The sequence below is a fragment of the Lepisma saccharinum genome, chromosome 1 (assembly GCF_977018435.1).
Source record: "Lepisma saccharinum chromosome 1, izLepSacc3.1, whole genome shotgun sequence".
Lineage (NCBI taxonomy): Eukaryota > Metazoa > Arthropoda > Insecta > Zygentoma > Lepismatidae > Lepisma > Lepisma saccharinum.
In genome coordinates, this window is record NC_139229.1 from 141,365,695 (window position 1) to 141,383,865 (window position 18,171).

Genomic DNA, 18,171 nt, shown 5'->3' on the forward strand with positions numbered 1-18,171 from the left:
ATAGTGAATAATATATATATATACACAGAATAAGTGGAGTGGGATTCTCAAACCATGGCATTTTGTGTTGTGATACAAACTTTCCACTGGTATCTTCTAAAAAAAATTTATGCCAAAAAGATTGTCGCAGCCGATGTGATTTCATCAGGGCCATTTATCTATTTTGCTTGAAAAATAGTTTATAGATTCTCTACATACATGACTAGCAGGCCAGTTATAGTAAATGTTAGCCTGGAAGGCAGTTCAAAGAGTGTGTATAATGTACCCTAGTGCAATACTGGAACCACTCTCATTGGTTCAGTTGTCTGATGTTTCATTGGCACATTTTATAAGGTTGGATAGTTGATGTGCCACTTTATCTGAACAGGAGTGTACGTCTTTTGTGGAGATCACTGACACTGAGCATGTGAAAGGTTGTTTTAACCATTATTAACTGTCATCCTAAATGGTGGAAACTACAGTACACACTGATCTTGTCAAACCAAGATAATTTTCTGAAATATTAAATCTTACAAGAATCTTAAAATCCACTGCTTATTCTTACTGATATTAACTCACTAAATCAATTCTGCATAGCCTTTGTGGCAGTGTGCTACGATGCCATGGATCCCAGGTTCAAATATTGGCCTTTGCATGAATGTTCTTTTTGAGTATCCTGTCATCAATTTCATCATATCTTCACTCATGTTCATCATCGTGATTAGCTAAAAGTGACAGAAAAACAGGTCTAAATAACTAAAAATCAAAATTGGTTCTGCACAGGTATCAATTAAAGAACTTTGTACATTTAATATTTTCTTTATCAAGATAGATATCCATTACAAATACAAGGGTGTAGAAAAATTTCCTCTCATTTTCAACAAATAATTTAAACTTAAATTGGTTCAAACCAGGCAAAAATCCATTAATATTGCAAGGAAGTTGCACACTAAATTCTTCTGGCAGTGAAATATGTTCCCTCTGCAAATTTGGTTTCAAATGAAAAAAAAATGTATATACTATCATTATTTACTGAAATTACTGCACCATGTCCAGATGTAAAATATGCTACACAAACCCCACTATCTGTATTTGGTACTCATTTTGCTGGAATGCCTTTTCTGCATGACATATTTCCACACTGCTGAAGTAATTTTGTCACAAAATAAAGCATGATGAAAAAAAAATGTGCATCAGGAGTTGGGGAGAGCTGTTTTCACACTGTTAGAGAATATTTTCAGAATTGTGAGAAATTTTATTGGTTTTCGATCATGAACCAATCACCATTGAGCTTAATGAATGCCAGAAGTTTTCAGCAAAACAATTCATCTTCATTGCACGACTCCTGAATGATTCCACTTCTCAATCTTCCTCTTCTTCATTCTCCTCTTTGCCATTTTCTTCCCCTGAGAATGCTTGTGCTTCCTCATCTTCGTCGTCATCTCCTGCTACTTCTGCATTTTCTGCCTCGGCCCGCTCAATTCTCCTGGCCAACTCTGCCTCATCTGTTGCTGTCACAACCTTTGGCTGTAAGAGAGTTCAGTCAATTAATACTTACATGTTAAACAGGCTTCTGCACTAACTAATTGAGGTTATAATTATAGAGAAACTTAGTACTCAACAAGTTCCAACGAGGATGGTGGCAGTGGCTATCGAAATTAATAGAACAAACTAAAAACAGCTTCGCGAAAACCGTGAGTAATAAATACGTTTCTCTGTAATTATTTACTACTGCATCTCTAATTCCCATAATATGAATAATTGAGGTTACTTTCTGCAGTTTTACTAAGACTGAGCTTATACAATTGCAAACAAGGCAAATACACTTTACAGATTACTTTAACCCATCCGCTTACCTAGTCGTCGAATCGACGGCCTGACTGGACATTCTGTTCCCATACCTAGTCGTCGAATCGACAGGTTCCCGATTTTCATCATGTAGTTCCTTTTTCATTCAATAGATGGCAGAGGTTGTATGATCTTTCAAATCTATGACGTGTATGTTTGTGCTGCTAAGTTTTTCATACCATTTCAAGCGTGTTTTGTTCAGTAATTTCTCATGTAAACAAACCTTCATTTGTTACGTCTTGCAAACATGTTGCATAAGAATGTTGTAGATGATTCTGCGATTGAAAATTTGCTTTTCGATAGCGATGAAAAGGAAAATGTGGATTTTGGAAGGGGAGATGAACACGGGGGTTCATTTTATGTTAGTGAAATTGAAGAATGTAGTGAAAGTGAGGAAGAGGTGGCTGTGGTAGGAAAAATATAAAAGGTTGAGGAATTGAAATGGAATGCAACGATGTGTGTGATCAAATTTATTAGGCGAGTTTCTAATTATCTTTCAAGTAAACTGCATATGTGCATACTTATTACTATACTTCCACTTCAATATATAAAATTTTCACGTAAATTGCTTGGATAGTTTAAACAATATTTGACATCTTGTCTTGCTGTGCAACCTTCACGGGAGATAGCCAAATTTAAATGGTATTTCATGGCAAAAAAATTGGCATTTAAATGGTAAGCGGATGGGTTAACAAGATATTCACTTAATCCAATTGCTTACTGAGTGGTTGAGTCAGCCTGTGCCAGACAAATTTCTCTTATATATATACATATTTTTGTCCATCTCCTGTATATAGGGGAATTTTGGGGAGGTAGAAAGTGGGGGTGCGGGGGTAGTCAGGTATGAATGAGGAGATGGTGGAGTTGGATAGGCCTTCAGGGGAGCCTCGGGTGAGGACAAATTCACTGTTTTTATTCAGGTGTGTGATGGATTTTATTCAGGTGTGTGGTGGATAAGTCAACCATGGTGTGCTTGTAGGTGGATGGATCAGAGAACTGACGGGAGGCTTCCGCCACATAGTCAGAAGAATTCATGACTACTGTGGTAGACCCTTTGTCAGCAGGGAGGATTTTGAGGTCTGGGTTGTTGCCGAGGGCTTGGTGCTGGGCTGGGGTGGGGTGGGAAGAGGTGTTATATATAAAACTATGATGGAAGAGGTGTTATATATAAAACTATGATATTACAAATTCCGAAAAGTTATAGTGCCACAAAACTATTACTGACATCTGCACAACAACGAAAGCAAAGCATACAAAAGGATCACTTGAATGCTCTAGAAGGATGCCATTTTTTTAGATTCTTAAATATCATAGTGTTTTTTTGAAATAAAGAGGAGATTCTTGTTTGACTTCTTGAGAAAGTCTGCCGACACAGGTCATAGGACAGTGGAATTTTAAGTGTTGCAAACAGAGTGTTACTAGCATGGACTGAAATTTTTCCTATTTTCCTTTCTTTATTCCTTTGAAGTAAAACATGGCTTTAGTATTTTTAATTCATGTTGTTGCAGCAAGCCCCAGTGGTGGAGTGGTTAGCACATCGCAGTACGATGTCAGGGGTCCCGGGTTCGAATCCTGGCCTGGGCATGGATGTTTGCGAGTGTCCCATTCATCAATTTCATCACATCATCACTCATCCCCATCTTCGCAAATTAACCATAAGTGGCTCAAAAAGCGAAGTAAAATAAAAGAAAGTCAATCAATCATGTTGTTGCAAGCCAGATCGTTGTTCCACCCTGGGATTTTTTTCAAAGAAGAAACCTTGATGAAATATACTTGAAGCAACATTGAATAAAAAAACAACATTTTTTTAAAAAAAGATAAGGAACACTTACTGCCATCTGTATGCTGAACACACCACCTTCACTTTCTGCTATCACCTCTTCAATTTTGTTAATGGCATTGTTCAAAGCTTTCAATCCATCCTGCTTCTCTGCAGTTGATGTTGTCATAACTATCAAAGAGAAGAATCATTATTTCAGCCAGTTAAACTAGTATGATAAGACGATGCAACTTTAGTTGACTTCAAAATGAATTTTCCTATCACACTTTGTCACTACGAGGGTGTTTTGAAAAGTTTTGCATCCTACACAATAATGTCAATAATATGCAAGACACTTACATGAACTATGTGTCTTCTTAAAGCTTGTAATGTCCTCTACCAGGGTGTCACTACTTTTCCACGTAGTCACCATCATTGTCCACACACGAATGCTGTCAAACAAGTTGTTGTATCCCGTCGGTGAAGAAATCGGGCATCTTCTCCCGGCACCAGTGATGCACATCTGCTTGTACCTCTGCAGCACTGGTGTAACGGTGTCCTTTCAGGTGCTTTCAGCCTCGGAAAAAGTCACAAGGTCCTAGATCTGGGCTGTATGGCAGGTGGGGTAAAATCTCATGGAATTTGAGACACTGCAATGCATTCTGTGTTTGGCGACTCGTGTGTGGGCAAGCATTGTAATGTTGAAGAATTGTACCCTTGCCAGGCTAAACTCGCAGTAATCGTGCGTGGAGTTTCTCCAAAGTCTTACGTACTGATCAGAATTTACAGTGGATCCATGCTCCAAAAATTCTATGGACTGTGCCATTGCAGTCCCAAAAGATGGTCATCAACACTTTCTCTGTGCATTTGTGGCTGTTATGGCTCATCCACTGCAGACCTGATCATGCAGGCTCGTTGTGGCCAGATTGTCGTCTTTCAGATTCCTTGCCCACCTCCTGACCATACTCACATTCTCACACACAACACAGTAGAGAGCACTCATTCCTCTGCTGTGAGGAATTCAATAACAGCACGTCGTTTCAACCGCATGTCCATATACGTAGCCATTTTACTCACTATTGTGCACATGCGTGATGTTGCAGGGGAACTTCGCTAGATGTTCCAACAATCAGTGAATCAGCGATTATTCTCACACCAATTTCGCATGTCTCTGAGCAGTGTTGCCAGTTATTGCATAGGGGGCAAAACTTTTCAAAACTACCTTGTATAACATCCCCCCACCACCACTTTGCTAAATTTTTCACAAGAATTATTTTGGACAGACAAACCATTATTTTGAAAAAAATATTTGTGAATCCTTTTTACACACACACTAAGTGGGGTGGGATCTGCAGTTTTTATTATTTTTGACACATACAGAGTAAACATTTCCATCATGTTTATATACAAAAGTGCACATTGAAAGATTCTGAGAATCAATGTAGAGAAATTCTTACTTCGTATTTCTTTTATGCTTCAAGAACAATCGGAAATGTCTGTACTTGTTAAGTTAAACACTTTTTATAAAAATTCTAAAATGCTAAGACCATGAACATCAATATGGTTTTCAATTCAATTACAAATAAAACAAGCAAAAAACTATTTTAATTACACAAGTTTGACTTAATATTAAGCTGAAAAGTTTTACAGAAAGCATGTTATGTTACACTTGGCAAAATATTTGTGATTGAAACCAAAGTGATCTAATTTAAAATTACTTTTCATCTGGTGGTCTTTGTAATTAAATTGATTCATAGTATGACATATAGAAGAATTACCACATACCAACCTCATCAAAACTACTTTGGAAAATTGGTTATGCTTCAATAGCAGAGAATATAACGGAACATGCTGTGACGGTATATGGAGATACTGCTGATTCACACCTGAAATCACTCACCCCAGGAATGAAACCTGTCTCTCGCAGGTGGCAGTTAGACCCGACAAACTGGACCACACAACTTAATACCAGAAGAATGTGCAATATTAAAATCATTTCAAGAAGTTGCTTAAAAGAAACTCCTTACTTACCATAGAGTGGAGGTGCAATCAGATTGATTTTAATAGGCATATCTTCAGTGGAACAATGGAGGCCAGCATTGAGTGCTGCTTTTACTGCATCTATGCCATCATATCCATAGCATGCCACTTCTATATCTGCTCGGATTTTCACAGCCTGAGATGTTAGTTTCCGCTTAATGTTTGCCAGAAGCACTTCTTTTGTAGTCTCATCCAAACCACATTCATTGAGAACTGAGGGGTCTCTGCAAGGAAAAAAAATATTATTTGTCTCGATCAAATTCATTAATGTGAGCCTCTGCAGCTGAGTGGTTAGTACTGCTGCAAAGCTAGGAGGTCTTATATGCACTTCCTGCGCAAAGTGAGAAGCTTGGAAAAGTTAGAATTTTGAACAAAAGAACAGGTCAATATTTGTGGTCTGGCCACATCATCAACTACTACAACCCCTCAGTAAAGGCTTTTACTGATAACGTAAAGTATCTACAGGACAATGAACAACATTGCAACTACATAATGTTTGTAGTTTTATTATTGTACATCTGCCATTTAAAACAAAAGGTATACAATGAAAGCACAATGTGTATATGTAAGAAATAATATTTACACTGTGAACACATGTACACCTTTGTTACTAACATCACTTGATGCATTTCAAAGCATATTGTAATTATTGAATGAGATTACTTCTTTATTTTCTTCCCCAAGTGACTCTCGGACTTCTTTTCATTTCAGAACAAGAATAGGCAAAAAGAAGGAAGTTGAATATCAGTAAATGAAGGCTATTCTGATATCCTATCAGTCTGGTTAGAAATGTACAGAGATAAATTATAGTTCTTTAGTAGAATGTTTGTAGTTCAGCTAAATAAATGCTTTGCAACTACTGACATTTTTTTCCTTTTTTCTTGTTCGTGTAATAAATAATAAACATGTACCTGATATTTAAAAACTTACATTGTTTTCATGATGGATGTGGTAAACGCGGTTTAAAATTACTTACGTGAAATTTAGAAATTTCGTGATGCACCATTTAATGGTTAAATCCTATTAATTTCGAAGATCCACTGTCTTCATTCACAAAAGGGTACGGTGCCTGAACTGGAGATGGTACCGCGTCACTGCTTTGTTTGTTCCCGGGTGGCGGTAGTTGCAATTTCTCCTGTTCGGCAGTGCTTGTGTGCATATCCTGGTTTGTGTTGTCTGCTTCCTGTTGTCAGGTGGCGCTGCCGGGTGGTGGTTGCAGGGCTGGGCCGTTCTGTTCGCCATGGTGCAGTTCCTGTTCCCCGCGTGGCTGGAAGGGGCAGGGCAGGGGGGGGGTCGAGTATGTGCACTGCATCTTTTGTTTTTCTGGTCGGGGATCTTTTTGAGGATGGGGTGCCAAGTCGGGTGTGCCTGTCCATTGTCCAGGTTCAGCTCTGGTTTGTGTTGTATGATAGCATGGATATGGAGGAGATGGTGCGGTTAGTGGAGTGGAGGTGCTGAGAGAGGCCTGATTTTGGTGTGTCATTTTTGGCATCTTCTACGTGTTCGTTAATCCGTTCTTGGAGAGTGCGGATGGTTCTGCCAATGTAGGTGTTGTGGCATTGGCATGTGGCCTTGTAGTATCTCTTGAAATTGGGTAGTGCTCTTCTGATTTGGGATATAGGTTTGTGTGCCACTCAGATGTTGAAGGGTTTGAGGACCTTGGCAAATTTCCCAGATGTGGTATGGAAAAGCGATCCATTTGGGTTTGGGATTTTGGTTCGTGTTATCTCTGTCTCGTGGGTGTCTGAGCTGGGCTTCTGATTTTGCACACCACATGGATAGCTGGCATTCAGTGTAACCGTTCTATATTCCTATTTCAGTTACGCATGCTATTTCATCATGGAGGTCGTCTTCAGTGCAGCTGTGTGTGAAGGCTCTTCTGTAGAAGTTCATCCATACTCCAGCTTTCTGTTTTGGTGGGTGGTTGGATTTGGCATGGATGTACAGGGTGCCCGAACCTGGTTTCCTGTATACGTGCGTGATGGATTTGTCTTGGTGTCGTTGGATGCTTAGGTCGAGAAAGTTGAGGCGGCCATTTTCTTCCCTTTCTACGGTGAAATTTATGTTAGGTGTGAAGGCTCTTCTGTAAAAGTTCATCCAGGATACGGATGCCAGCGCCACCGAACAGGAGAATTTGCAACTACTGCCACCGGGAACAAACAAAGTAGCGACGCCGTACCCTTTTGTGAATGAAGAAAGTGGATCCACATAGTGGTTTGGATCCCACTTTAAACTGTAGGTCCAGTCCTGATTAGCCTTACTGTGCATAAAGTGGACTTAAAACTAAATCAATCAATCGTTTCTATTGATTCGGGATGGAAAAATACCATAAATACCACAATATGCTTGTTAAATCAAGAGGTGGAAACTAATTCTGAGTTTGTATTCAGCAAACTGATTTATAACTAGCAAGTCCGAAGAAAATGTTTTGGTATTGAAAGCCAGCAGTCTTTCACTCTGATTTGTAGTTTCATCAGTCACAATTTTTAAATTATGTCCAAAATAACTCCCCCAATCATGCATAAAAAGCTTGCAAATATATACTTACAGAACGGCTTGCTTGAAGAAGTCATATGCTGAGGCTTTCTTCTTATATTTCTCCTCGAAACGCCATGCTGTCTTTTCATACAATTCTTCTAATTCTTCATCAGTCTCATACTTCAACAACTCAGCGACATGGCGGAGAATTGAATTCACAGCTTTTGCTTTTGCAAATCTTTCAGTACACTTTTCTACATCCTCGGCTGACACTCTTCGCTTACTTAGATCTATGTACCCTGGAAGAAGTAATACCTATTGTAATGAACACAGACTTCCACTGTACTACACGGAAATTTTTATTGCAGATGGATCAATTAATATTACCAGCAGTGCTCAAAGTAACGTAGGATGGCATCCCCTCAGCTAACAAAACCATGTTAAACCATAGGAGCATTCCCCTCAGCTAATCGCAAAGCTCGACTCAACATCCTCCCAGTTAACATTTTCCACTTCAGGTGCTAATTACCAGGTAAAATGTCCATCAATTCATCCTCCTAGTTTCATGCAATGTGAATGTAAAATGCCAAATGAAATAAAAGTAGTTGACAACTTCTTGTGAATTATCTTGAAAATTTTTTTTTATATATCCCAGTACCACATGGTAGTAATTAACCTGCCATTTCTTGAAAACTACACACGATATTTCAGTTTTGTGTTTTTTGTTCATTAGTATATATATGAAAGTATGACATACTTGAATCACAAAACAATACATCTATTGTTACTATTATTAACAAGTGCATATTGAAAAGTCCTTTGTTACCCCCATATTATGGGATAGAGGGCTATAACTCCTAAACAACTGGGGTTTTTTTCTGAAAAATTTCAATTTTTACATGTAATAATGCGAAAAAAGCAACAACTTAACAATGTTCGACAATTAGGGGTCCAGGGAGTATGGGGGGGGGGGGGCATATTCATTTTTTATCAGCAACATAGAAAAAATTGTACATAAGTAATGCTTTTGTGAAACTGATCTTTTTACCTTGGCACTTTTTTTGGCTTGTTTTATTTTTGTTTATTTTATGTTATCCGTTCTTTTGTTTTTAATCTTAGTCTATTGTTTTACTGTTGTTTCTTTCTGGTTTAAAATGGCTTCTGCTGTACTGGAAATTTCAATAAATAAATAAATAAAATTCAAAATTTGCCCAGACTGCATGGCAACAATTGACAAGCCATTTCTTGAAAACCAGAGTTTCAGTTTTTTCATTTTTGTTTATTAGTATACGTATAAAGGTATGACATACTCAAATTACAAAGCAGGTATGACATACTCAAATTAGAAAGTAATATATCATTGTTACTATTGAAATTCCAGAATTATTTCCCGTAAGCTAGCAACATGGTCGTTCTTATATTTGGTTATTATTTTTTTGCACAAGAAGTATTAGTCTGTTTTCAATGAAACCTTGCATGATTATAGGAATGTCCTACTGCTGCCTACTGCATTTTTACAATCACTTCAGTCTATTGTGGGGGCCACAGGTCCAAGCCATGCAATTTTTTTTAAAAAAATAGATTTTTTCTTCTTCTACCTATATACTCAATTATTTCCTTCTTTAAGAAAGAAAACAAATCCGATTTCATCTCTCTATGACATTAGTTCTAGATCGAGCAGTGAGCCCATGTGAGGGAACGCAAGTGCAGTTACCAGCTTTTGCAGCAGCGTGTACTGCTTCAGCTCTTCCCATTTGCTTTCTTTCTTTCTTCTTCTACAGAGGGTTTACACTCACACGAGGCTCTGTCCGCTAAAGGTTAATGTGCAAATATTAATTATGTATAATGCTACCTCCTATTCATAAACCTGATGCATCCAAATATTTTTCTAGTCAGATCCGAGTACTTGTGTGATCTTCACCGAACACCTCTCACTCGTTTATTTCGTCATTTTTTACATTTGTACTTACCTATTCTGCATTGCAAAAGATTCTTCAAGGTGGCATTTTGCTTTTTTCATGAAAATAATTTCATTTTGTAACATTGACAGTAATTATTATTTTTAGTTTTTTCGCTTGCGTAACACACAATATGGCGGGCGGGCACATATGCCCCACACACCATCCACGCATGGCCCCAAAAACCATTCACAGTAAGGTTAGGTTAGGCAAACACTTAAAAAATGCCCCACAAACCATTCACGGTAAGGTTAGGTTAGGCAAACGTAGTTAAAATTTGTGGTCGTACTAATATCTGGAATGTATATTTAATTTTTTCATGTTATTGCAAAAAAAAATCTGCATGGTTGGAAACACTGCCAGGGGGTTACGTCATCAAACATACGCAGCATCCGCTTCCCTTACTGAAAGCGAATACAAGCAACGGCAATTGTGCGTCGGAGAGATATTTTCCTTCAAAAATACATCAATTCCCGGTCAAATAGATTCCACGACGGAAGAAAAAACCTCCACGAACTTTGAAAATGCTACAGAAACTCACTTCCATTAAGTAGTTTCTTGTGTAAAAATGAAGAAATCCGTACGGCGGAGATCGCACTGTTACCCAGATATCAGTTAACTACTTCAGAAATTGGTCACTGGCCATCTTACACTATATATTAAAACTAAATATAACGCACCAAAATCAAGTTTTAGGTTTTACAAGTACTAGTGCAGGCCACATAAGTCACAGCAGGCCATACTTTGGACAGGCATGATGTATATTAAAAACAAAAAAGGAGGGTGTTAAACATCATGATCTTTATAACAATCCAGGATAAAACCCTGCCTTGAGAACCGCCAATTGCAATAATGCAACAAGATTACTAATTCGATATTGTCCCAACACCTCTCACTCGTTTATTTCGTCATTTTTAACTTTCGTATTTACCTATTATGCATTGCGAAGGATTCTTCAAGGTGGTATTTTGCTTTTTTTTCGAAAATAATTAAAATTTTTGACTAGGAGTAATTATTGTTCCTGCTTTTTTGGCTTGCGTAAGACACAATATGGTGGGACAGCTTGACTAGCGTGGTAGATCATCAGTTGGTATGTAGTGTTTCTAACCTTCTCAACCGAAAAATCCCCACAAACCATTCACGGATAGCCTCACAAACTGAAAAATCCCCACGAACCATGCATGTGTAGTCCCACAACCATTCACAGATAGCCCCACGGGAAGGTTAGGTTCAGTTAGGTTTGGCAAACAGTTAAATTGTCCTCTTCTTGCAACAATGGCATGGTTGGAAACACTGACAGGGGGTTATGTCATCAAACGTACGCAACATTTGGTTCACGTAGTGGTAGGAAATGAAAGCAACAGCAATTGTGCGTCAGAGAGATATTTCTGTTGAAAAATACATGAATTGCCAGTGAAATAGATTCTGTGGAAAATACTTCAACGAACTTCAAATGCTACAGAAACTCATTTCCGTAAGTTGTTTCTTGTGTAAAAATGAAGAAATCAGTTGGGAAGATATCGAAGTGTGGCTTAATTGAAGATGACGCGAGTGTTCCACGATTTGTTTGAAATTTTGTATACTTTCTACATGAGGCCTCCTGAACACGAATCTGATATTACAATTTCCTGGTCACGTCTGTAACTTCAAAATTTCACGTAACGTTAGGTTAGGTTTGGCAAACATACTTCAAATAACACTAAGCTTATCTTCAAAGTCTGTAGTGTTTACAATTCAACGGTGGATACAGTGTTGCCACATGCAAAATCCACACTCAACATGTTCCTCTCCTTCCTGGTTGTCACTGTCACTGTCGTTCTGCTCATTGCGTTCTTTTAACGGATCGTACAGCTGTCCTGCAAGCCGGAAAAATTCTATTGTGCGGTCTGATCCCACTTGCAGGCACCTTTTAAGGCAGATATATTTCGCAAGATAACCTGAAAAGAAAATTTTCCTTGTTCCGTACGAGTTCAAAGTTACCTTTGCGTGTCTGTTGAACATTGTACAAAAGACACATTTTCCCAACATGGTCAAAGTGACTTATCACTTTTTTTTGCTCTGTAGTGAGTAGTCTGTGAAGAATCCTCTCCAAGAAGGTTGTCTTGTACCAAGAATGTAGCAATGTACATCGCGTCGCGGCCGGTCACGTTGGACACTAATAATATGTTAATTAACTGTTAGCACGTGTTGTTACTGCTTGTAAAACCAACCTACAGAAATATCTGCGCTGAAGTTCAACAGTCTCCATGCAGACTCAATGCTATTCGTGTGGGCACCGGTTTCCTCATCCACGAATGTGATACTATGGTTTACTTTCATGTGGTCGAAACCCTCGTCCTTCAGGTTGTCATATGACTTCCAACAATCCGATATAATGGTGGTGCCCGTGAGAATCCATTCCTTGATAACAGCAATTAATGTTCGGGTGTCTCTTTTTTCAACTGGAACAAGGAAACAACGTCCGGTTCCTCTTTCTACCTCCAAATACCCACTGCCCTTCCACACGGTGACCCCGACGGTATTTCCTCTTTCCAAACTTCGATTCGTCAATTTCGACGCTACAGAGTACCCCACCAATTTTCTGGCGATTTCCATATATTGAGTGTTCTAAAACCTCTCTGCAGAAGGACACCCAGTCTACACCAGTCTTTTGCGAAATTTCTGCCTCCTCATGTATGTTTCTTAAAGCTGTATTGCATACCCATAGTCTCACAAAATTGCAGAGCTGTAACGGTGATAGCCTAGACCTTGCAAAAAAGGTACCTTTTCTAAGGGATACTGAGTATTTACACGGCTTTCTTTTCTCTCTATTTTCTACGAAACTTTTATAGCACTTTCACGAGTACTTATCAATGCGTGAACTGTCTTTGCACAAACTTAAGAACATGTCCTTGGGGACACATGTAATCACCTTCCTTTGGGTAGAACATCATATGGTACTAGTTTAATATCCTTCGGACAGATTTCTTCATTTCTACAGAAGAAACTACTTAGCGTGTAATAAGTTCCTGTAGTATTGTCTAACATCGGGAAGGTGTTTTGTGTGAAATTCAGGTAAGTTTTCCGTATCCTGGAATCGGATTTCTTCAAATTTAAAAGTTTGGGGCTCATTTGGGGGCAGGTGACTCCAGCCAATTTCTAATATGCCTTTAACAGGGAGTCTATAGAGAAAGCTGGGAAGCCGGAGTGGAGCACAGGCGGGGCCGCATTAGCAGTTGGGGGTGGTAGGTCAATTACCCCAGGGGCGGAGTCCAGAATCGGTGGGAAATTTGGACTAAAAAATTTCAAACGAAAATAATTTTTTAGTTTAAATTTCCCACCGATTCCGGGATGGATAGCCCCAATAACCATTCACGGAATGTTCTGCGAAGCAGATAGGTAAGTACGAATGCCAAAAATTGACGAAACTTAAGAAGTTATAGGTGTCCAAAGGATAGTAAACTGTTACCTTTACAATCTTCACACTCTGCTGTCCCACCATTCTCAACCGGTCCTTCCTCTTCAAGTGACAAACACACTGTGTGGCAACACTGTAGACAGCACAACTCAGTGTCTACATTCCACAAAACATGGCTTCCTCACTTCTTTCCGGAGAAACCTCGCCATTATGAAAAGCAATATATTACACCTTACACACGTAATATCCAAATTTCAAAGTGACCGAGACATCAGAACCTCTGATACTTCACCCGGAAAACTTAATTGGTTAGTACATTCTCTAGTAAATAAATCGGAGAACACTCCCGTCACCTTCAATTGCTCGCAAAGTGTTACCACAACAAGCACATAGCACCATAATTACCTTTCTCTTTATCCACACGAATCACCACGACTGGTTCGGTTCTGCCTACTCGAATTAGTTTGTTTATAGACCTAATACGTCTACGAGACAACTCAGAAAGAAGGATCATGCCCTCAATGTTATTGTATTCCAAGAGATGAACATAAGCACCCATTTCTGCAATACTGCGGACATTCACCATGACCACGTCTTCCACCTCTGGGTACTTCTCCTTGTAAAATCTACACGAGGTCGGCATTGTAAACCTTCAATCTGAAATGATAAAATTGTAACACTACATTCATATTATTTGTGGAAAATGTAAGTGTGATTTAGGAGCCTACTTCCATGGACTACACAAATCTATTGATAGCATTATGTTGATATTTCAGCTATACTGAAAATAAACATTACATTTGGCATGCAACGTGTAGGGGAATCGAGTCATATGGAGTCTACAAATGTATCTTCCAAATGAAAATATATATACATATTTTAAAATTTGATGCTCCAATAATTAACATCTGTTTCCTTCTTAAAGACTTGCCCTTCAAAAATTCATAAACTAAGATATTATTACGTGTACGTTTTATTGTAACATAAAATTAAGATTTTACATCACTGACGAACAACTTTAAAGAAAGAAGTTTGATGCTAAAAATCTCAAAACTTACATGTGTGCCAAATGCGAGACTTATCACACCACATACGCAGGCTATACTCTAAGCATGCAAGTCAATGGCCATTCATGAACGTTATTTGTTATTGTTAGTTTAGGTATAATGCACAGTTTATATAATGAACTTATTAGAAAGATATAATATAAAATTACATAAATAACTAAGAAATATTAGTATATATTTTAAGTTTACACAAATAATTGTAGAAATGTACAATTAACAATCGAGAAATAAATCCCAGCAAGGGACATAAATAAGCATAAAATTATATTTCTGCAACAAGTATCACGAGCATGTATAGCCTTAAAAGAAGATAATATTAGGCAAGTTGTACAACACCGGGCAGTGGAATCCATGAGTATTACAGTGCAAATTGTCCACCATCATCTTCGTGCACTTTATTTGACCCAATAAGAGCTTCAAAAATTAAAAGAAAACTCAAAACAAGCTGTTGACAATTTCTGCACCAGCATACATAAAAATGCATCGCTTAAAAACACATAGGATGTAAGAAAAAATTAATAAAAATAGTCATGGACAATTTGCAGGGTAATTCTCATGAATCCCACTTACGGGGTGGAAAACGACCCAAGAAACTAGTTCCCCAGACGGATGACAAACATAGATGGCAGTGCGATCGAACCAGGTGCTAATTTTGTTATGAAAGTAATGCGGCTTAGTTAGTTTTGGAATATATTGTGTAGATTTGTTTGTCTAGAAAGGCGGTAAATGAATTGATGGAAACAGTTATATTTGTGGAGTGATTTGCAGTCACGAAATGACATTAATTTGGAAAGAAAAATAGAATAAAAATTAATAAATAAATATCATGCGTAACACAAGAAGAAACATAGCAAAGTGATTCCGGACGTCAGGTTTTGGATTGTGTACTAGAGTTTTATTTTTCTATGTTATTAGAATATAAATAGTATCCTGAGAGATATTTCATACCGAGGCGACAAACCACAAGTGTCGCTTGGAAGCGAGCAGTCCGTAATCAATGCAGCCTTTCAAACCGTAGGGACACAAGCTCTGACTGCACCGTTTCCTCAAGGAGATTTTACACCAAAGCGACACGCGACAAACGATACGAGGATTTCACACTAAAGCGACACGGGTCCTTCGGTTCAGGGCAACTTTCATACCGAAGCGACACATGTTGCTTGGAAAGGAGCCAATCAAGAGCAACATTTCACATCGTAGCGGCATGACGGGAAGCACAGGCCAGCGTTCGGTTGGTGAAATCCTCAAGCGATAAGTGTCGCGTGCCCCTTGTCGCTTTGGTGTGCAATCTCTCTAAAGCTAGACACTCATTGCATCGCGCATGCGCGAACAACAAACCACGGCAATATGTTGCAAGCTATTGAGGAAATGGCCCAGTTTGAGCGACGCACAAGCGACAAAGCGACACGTGTGGCTTTTCGTGTCGCCAAGATCTGTTGTTGTAATGTGCGGTTTGTCGTGTCGCCTATCTGTTGTTCGAATAATTAGCAGCGAACGCTTGCCAATAGACTGAAGGCACCATGTTGCTTGTCACTTAGTTGGGAACTCCCCCTGTAGCGCGTCGCTTCGGTCTGAGCACCCTTCCTTTAAGGAGCTTTTCGACCGAAGTAACAAGTAGCACGCGAATACGCCATATGAAAGTGTCGTTTGCTGTTTGGACCCTCATGTGCAATGAATGCTATTTTACAGTCTGGAAGTGTGTGTCACTGGTGTGACAGTGTGAACATCCCGTGTCGCTTGTCACATTGGTTTGAAAGTTTCCTTACACTCATGTCGATGGCACTAAGAAAGTTTCGTGGGGTTCCCTTTGTTGTTCCATGGAATTATCATTATCATCATCGCCGCGATTAGTTTAAAGCGGAAGAAAAGAGACAGTAAATATCCAAAATACAAATGCCTCAGTGTGTATATCTTTAAAAGAAATGATGATAATGATAATAATAATTAACCTAATTCATACACAAAAATTTAGTTGCCAAGCGCATTCCACGCGTATTTTTTCTCGGGACGGGAATATTTTGGTCGGGACGGGAATTTTTTTAAATCCCGACATTCGGGACGGGAAATGTTCGAAATTTCCCGAAGGTCTGAAGATCTCGAATTCTACGTCATTTTCACTTAAAATGATTTTTTTTGCATTTCTAGTACAAGAACTAACAATTTCCGATAAGTTCCAGACATTTACGATGCAGAAAATGTCGAGAATTAACGACTTTTAAAATGACCATTCGATATTTCCCGACTGCTCGGTATACCGAAAAGTCGGGAAGTCATTTCCCGATGTCGGGATCGGGACGGGAATGTTTTTCCCGATCCCGCTCCCGACTTTTCTTGATCCCGCACACCCCTAAAATGGTAGAGTATGAAAAAATATCTTCGTTCCTCTATTTTTTCTGTTTTTTTTTTTTCGATCTAATGCATATTTTACATTGACTACTCTGCTCGAATTCGCGATTAAAATTACCACCTGAGCGCTAGTGTCGCTTCCAATATGGGCGCTCTACGTAGGATAGATCTTTGTTTACATTCAGTAGTAGTACCAAAGAGAATTATCTTCTCTGTGGTAGTACGTAATAGCAGCGTGTTGTCATTGCTGGTATGGAAGAAACGTTTAAATTACGCGTTATATTTAAATATTGCAAATGCGATGTGAATTCCAGGAACTATAACGAAGGTCAAGCTGTGCTGAGAGCGAAGCATTGAATTATGATAATAAGAATAACACGGAAAATGCGCCCGACCCTGTGGCCGAGTGGTTAGCACATCGCGCTGCGACACCAAGGGTCCCGGGTTCGTATCCCGGTCGGGCTTGGTTGTTTCTGAATGTCCATTCATCAATTTCATCATTTCATCACTCATCCCCATCTTCGCAAATTAGCCAAGAGGCACAAAACGCGAAGTAAAATAAACTAAATCAATCAATCAATCAACACGGAAAATGCAGACGAGATTAATGTATATGCACTGGTTCTGCAAAGCAGTGCTGTTTCATGTGCATTGCACCTCGGTTGTACGTAACTGCCTAACTCGGGCTCTCAGGATTTGAAAATAGAGCAATTCACCTTTATTGCAAAGCTTGGGCAGGAAATAAATGTAAACATGCCGTTGCAGTTTTTTTCCCCCAAAAGAGACAGGTTAGTTTAATAACAACAGCGGATAATAATAATAATAACAAGTTCATTGAGGCTATCTTCAGTCTTCACTGAAAATTGACTGACTGAATGAAACAGCAACATTAGCATGTCAATTATGTTTTTTATGATTTCGGACATTAATTAATTCTCATACTATTTTCATCTTCGCACTTAATCGACTTACATCTGTTCCAAATTGTATGCATAATACATTGTTATCGAAAAATGTTATATTCATAAAGAACAATTTAAAATTTACTTTCATGGCAATAAAATCATATTTCCGAAAGATTATTTCGGAAAATAAGGTGAACAGACTCGTGCAATCTTCGTAATTTCCTTGCCGCATTTCAGTTATGCCAATCTTGTCAATAAGTTCTGTTTTCCCTGATTTATTTAATTTGATTTTGTTGATTCCACGAGGTAGAAAACACATGTAAGCTTTTCACTTGTCCTGAACCACAAAACGATTTAGAGCAAAAAACTGAACAGTACACGCTACTTTTTCGCA

General features: G+C 38.7%; 2 protein-coding genes across 6 annotated transcripts in view; one reads left to right on the forward strand and one right to left on the reverse strand.

The window, feature by feature from the left end:
- The window catches only part of LOC146001849 (NAD(P)H oxidoreductase RTN4IP1, mitochondrial-like), a 46,722-nt gene extending 40,297 nt beyond the window's left edge, over window positions 1–6,425 (forward strand). For all 4 annotated transcript variants that reach the window (XM_083139573.1, XM_083139547.1, XM_083139566.1 and 1 more), the window contains exon 10: window positions 6,338–6,425. In XM_083139573.1, the coding sequence (XP_082995699.1) occupies window positions 6,338–6,377 (40 nt within the window). In that variant the 3' untranslated portion in view covers window positions 6,378–6,425. The remainder of the gene's footprint in view (window positions 1–6,337) is intronic.
- eIF2alpha (eukaryotic translation initiation factor 2 subunit alpha) lies at window positions 779–14,607 on the reverse strand. 2 transcript variants are annotated; one of them, XM_083139595.1, is made up of 6 exons: window positions 14,518–14,607; window positions 13,865–14,116; window positions 8,175–8,403; window positions 5,618–5,850; window positions 3,660–3,778; window positions 779–1,506 (listed from the first exon to the last, which is right to left on the reverse strand). In XM_083139595.1, the coding sequence occupies exons 2-6, from the start codon at window positions 14,100–14,102 to the stop codon at window positions 1,342–1,344; spliced, it is 984 nt and encodes a 327-aa protein (XP_082995721.1). In that variant the 5' UTR covers window positions 14,103–14,116; window positions 14,518–14,607; the 3' UTR covers window positions 779–1,341. The 2 variants fall into 2 exon arrangements, with proteins under 2 accessions (XP_082995721.1, XP_082995730.1); XM_083139604.1 differs by having other exon boundaries at window positions 13,865–14,138; window positions 14,518–14,571.
- Between the last annotated feature and the right edge of the window lie 3,564 nt (window positions 14,608–18,171).

Bases quoted from the DNA above. Each gene is read 5' to 3' on its own strand.
- eIF2alpha (XM_083139595.1), bottom strand. From the start codon at position 14,102: ATGCCGACCTCGTGTAGATTTTACAAGGAGAAGTACCCAGAGGTGGAA. The intron at 8,404-13,864 runs GTAATTATGGTG...TACTTCTTCCAG, and splicing joins TCGTGTGGATAAAGAGAAAG to GGTACATAGATCTAAGTAAG. The intron at 3,779-5,617 runs GTAAGTAAGGAG...TCTCTTTGATAG, and splicing joins GATTGCACCTCCACTCTATG to TTATGACAACATCAACTGCA.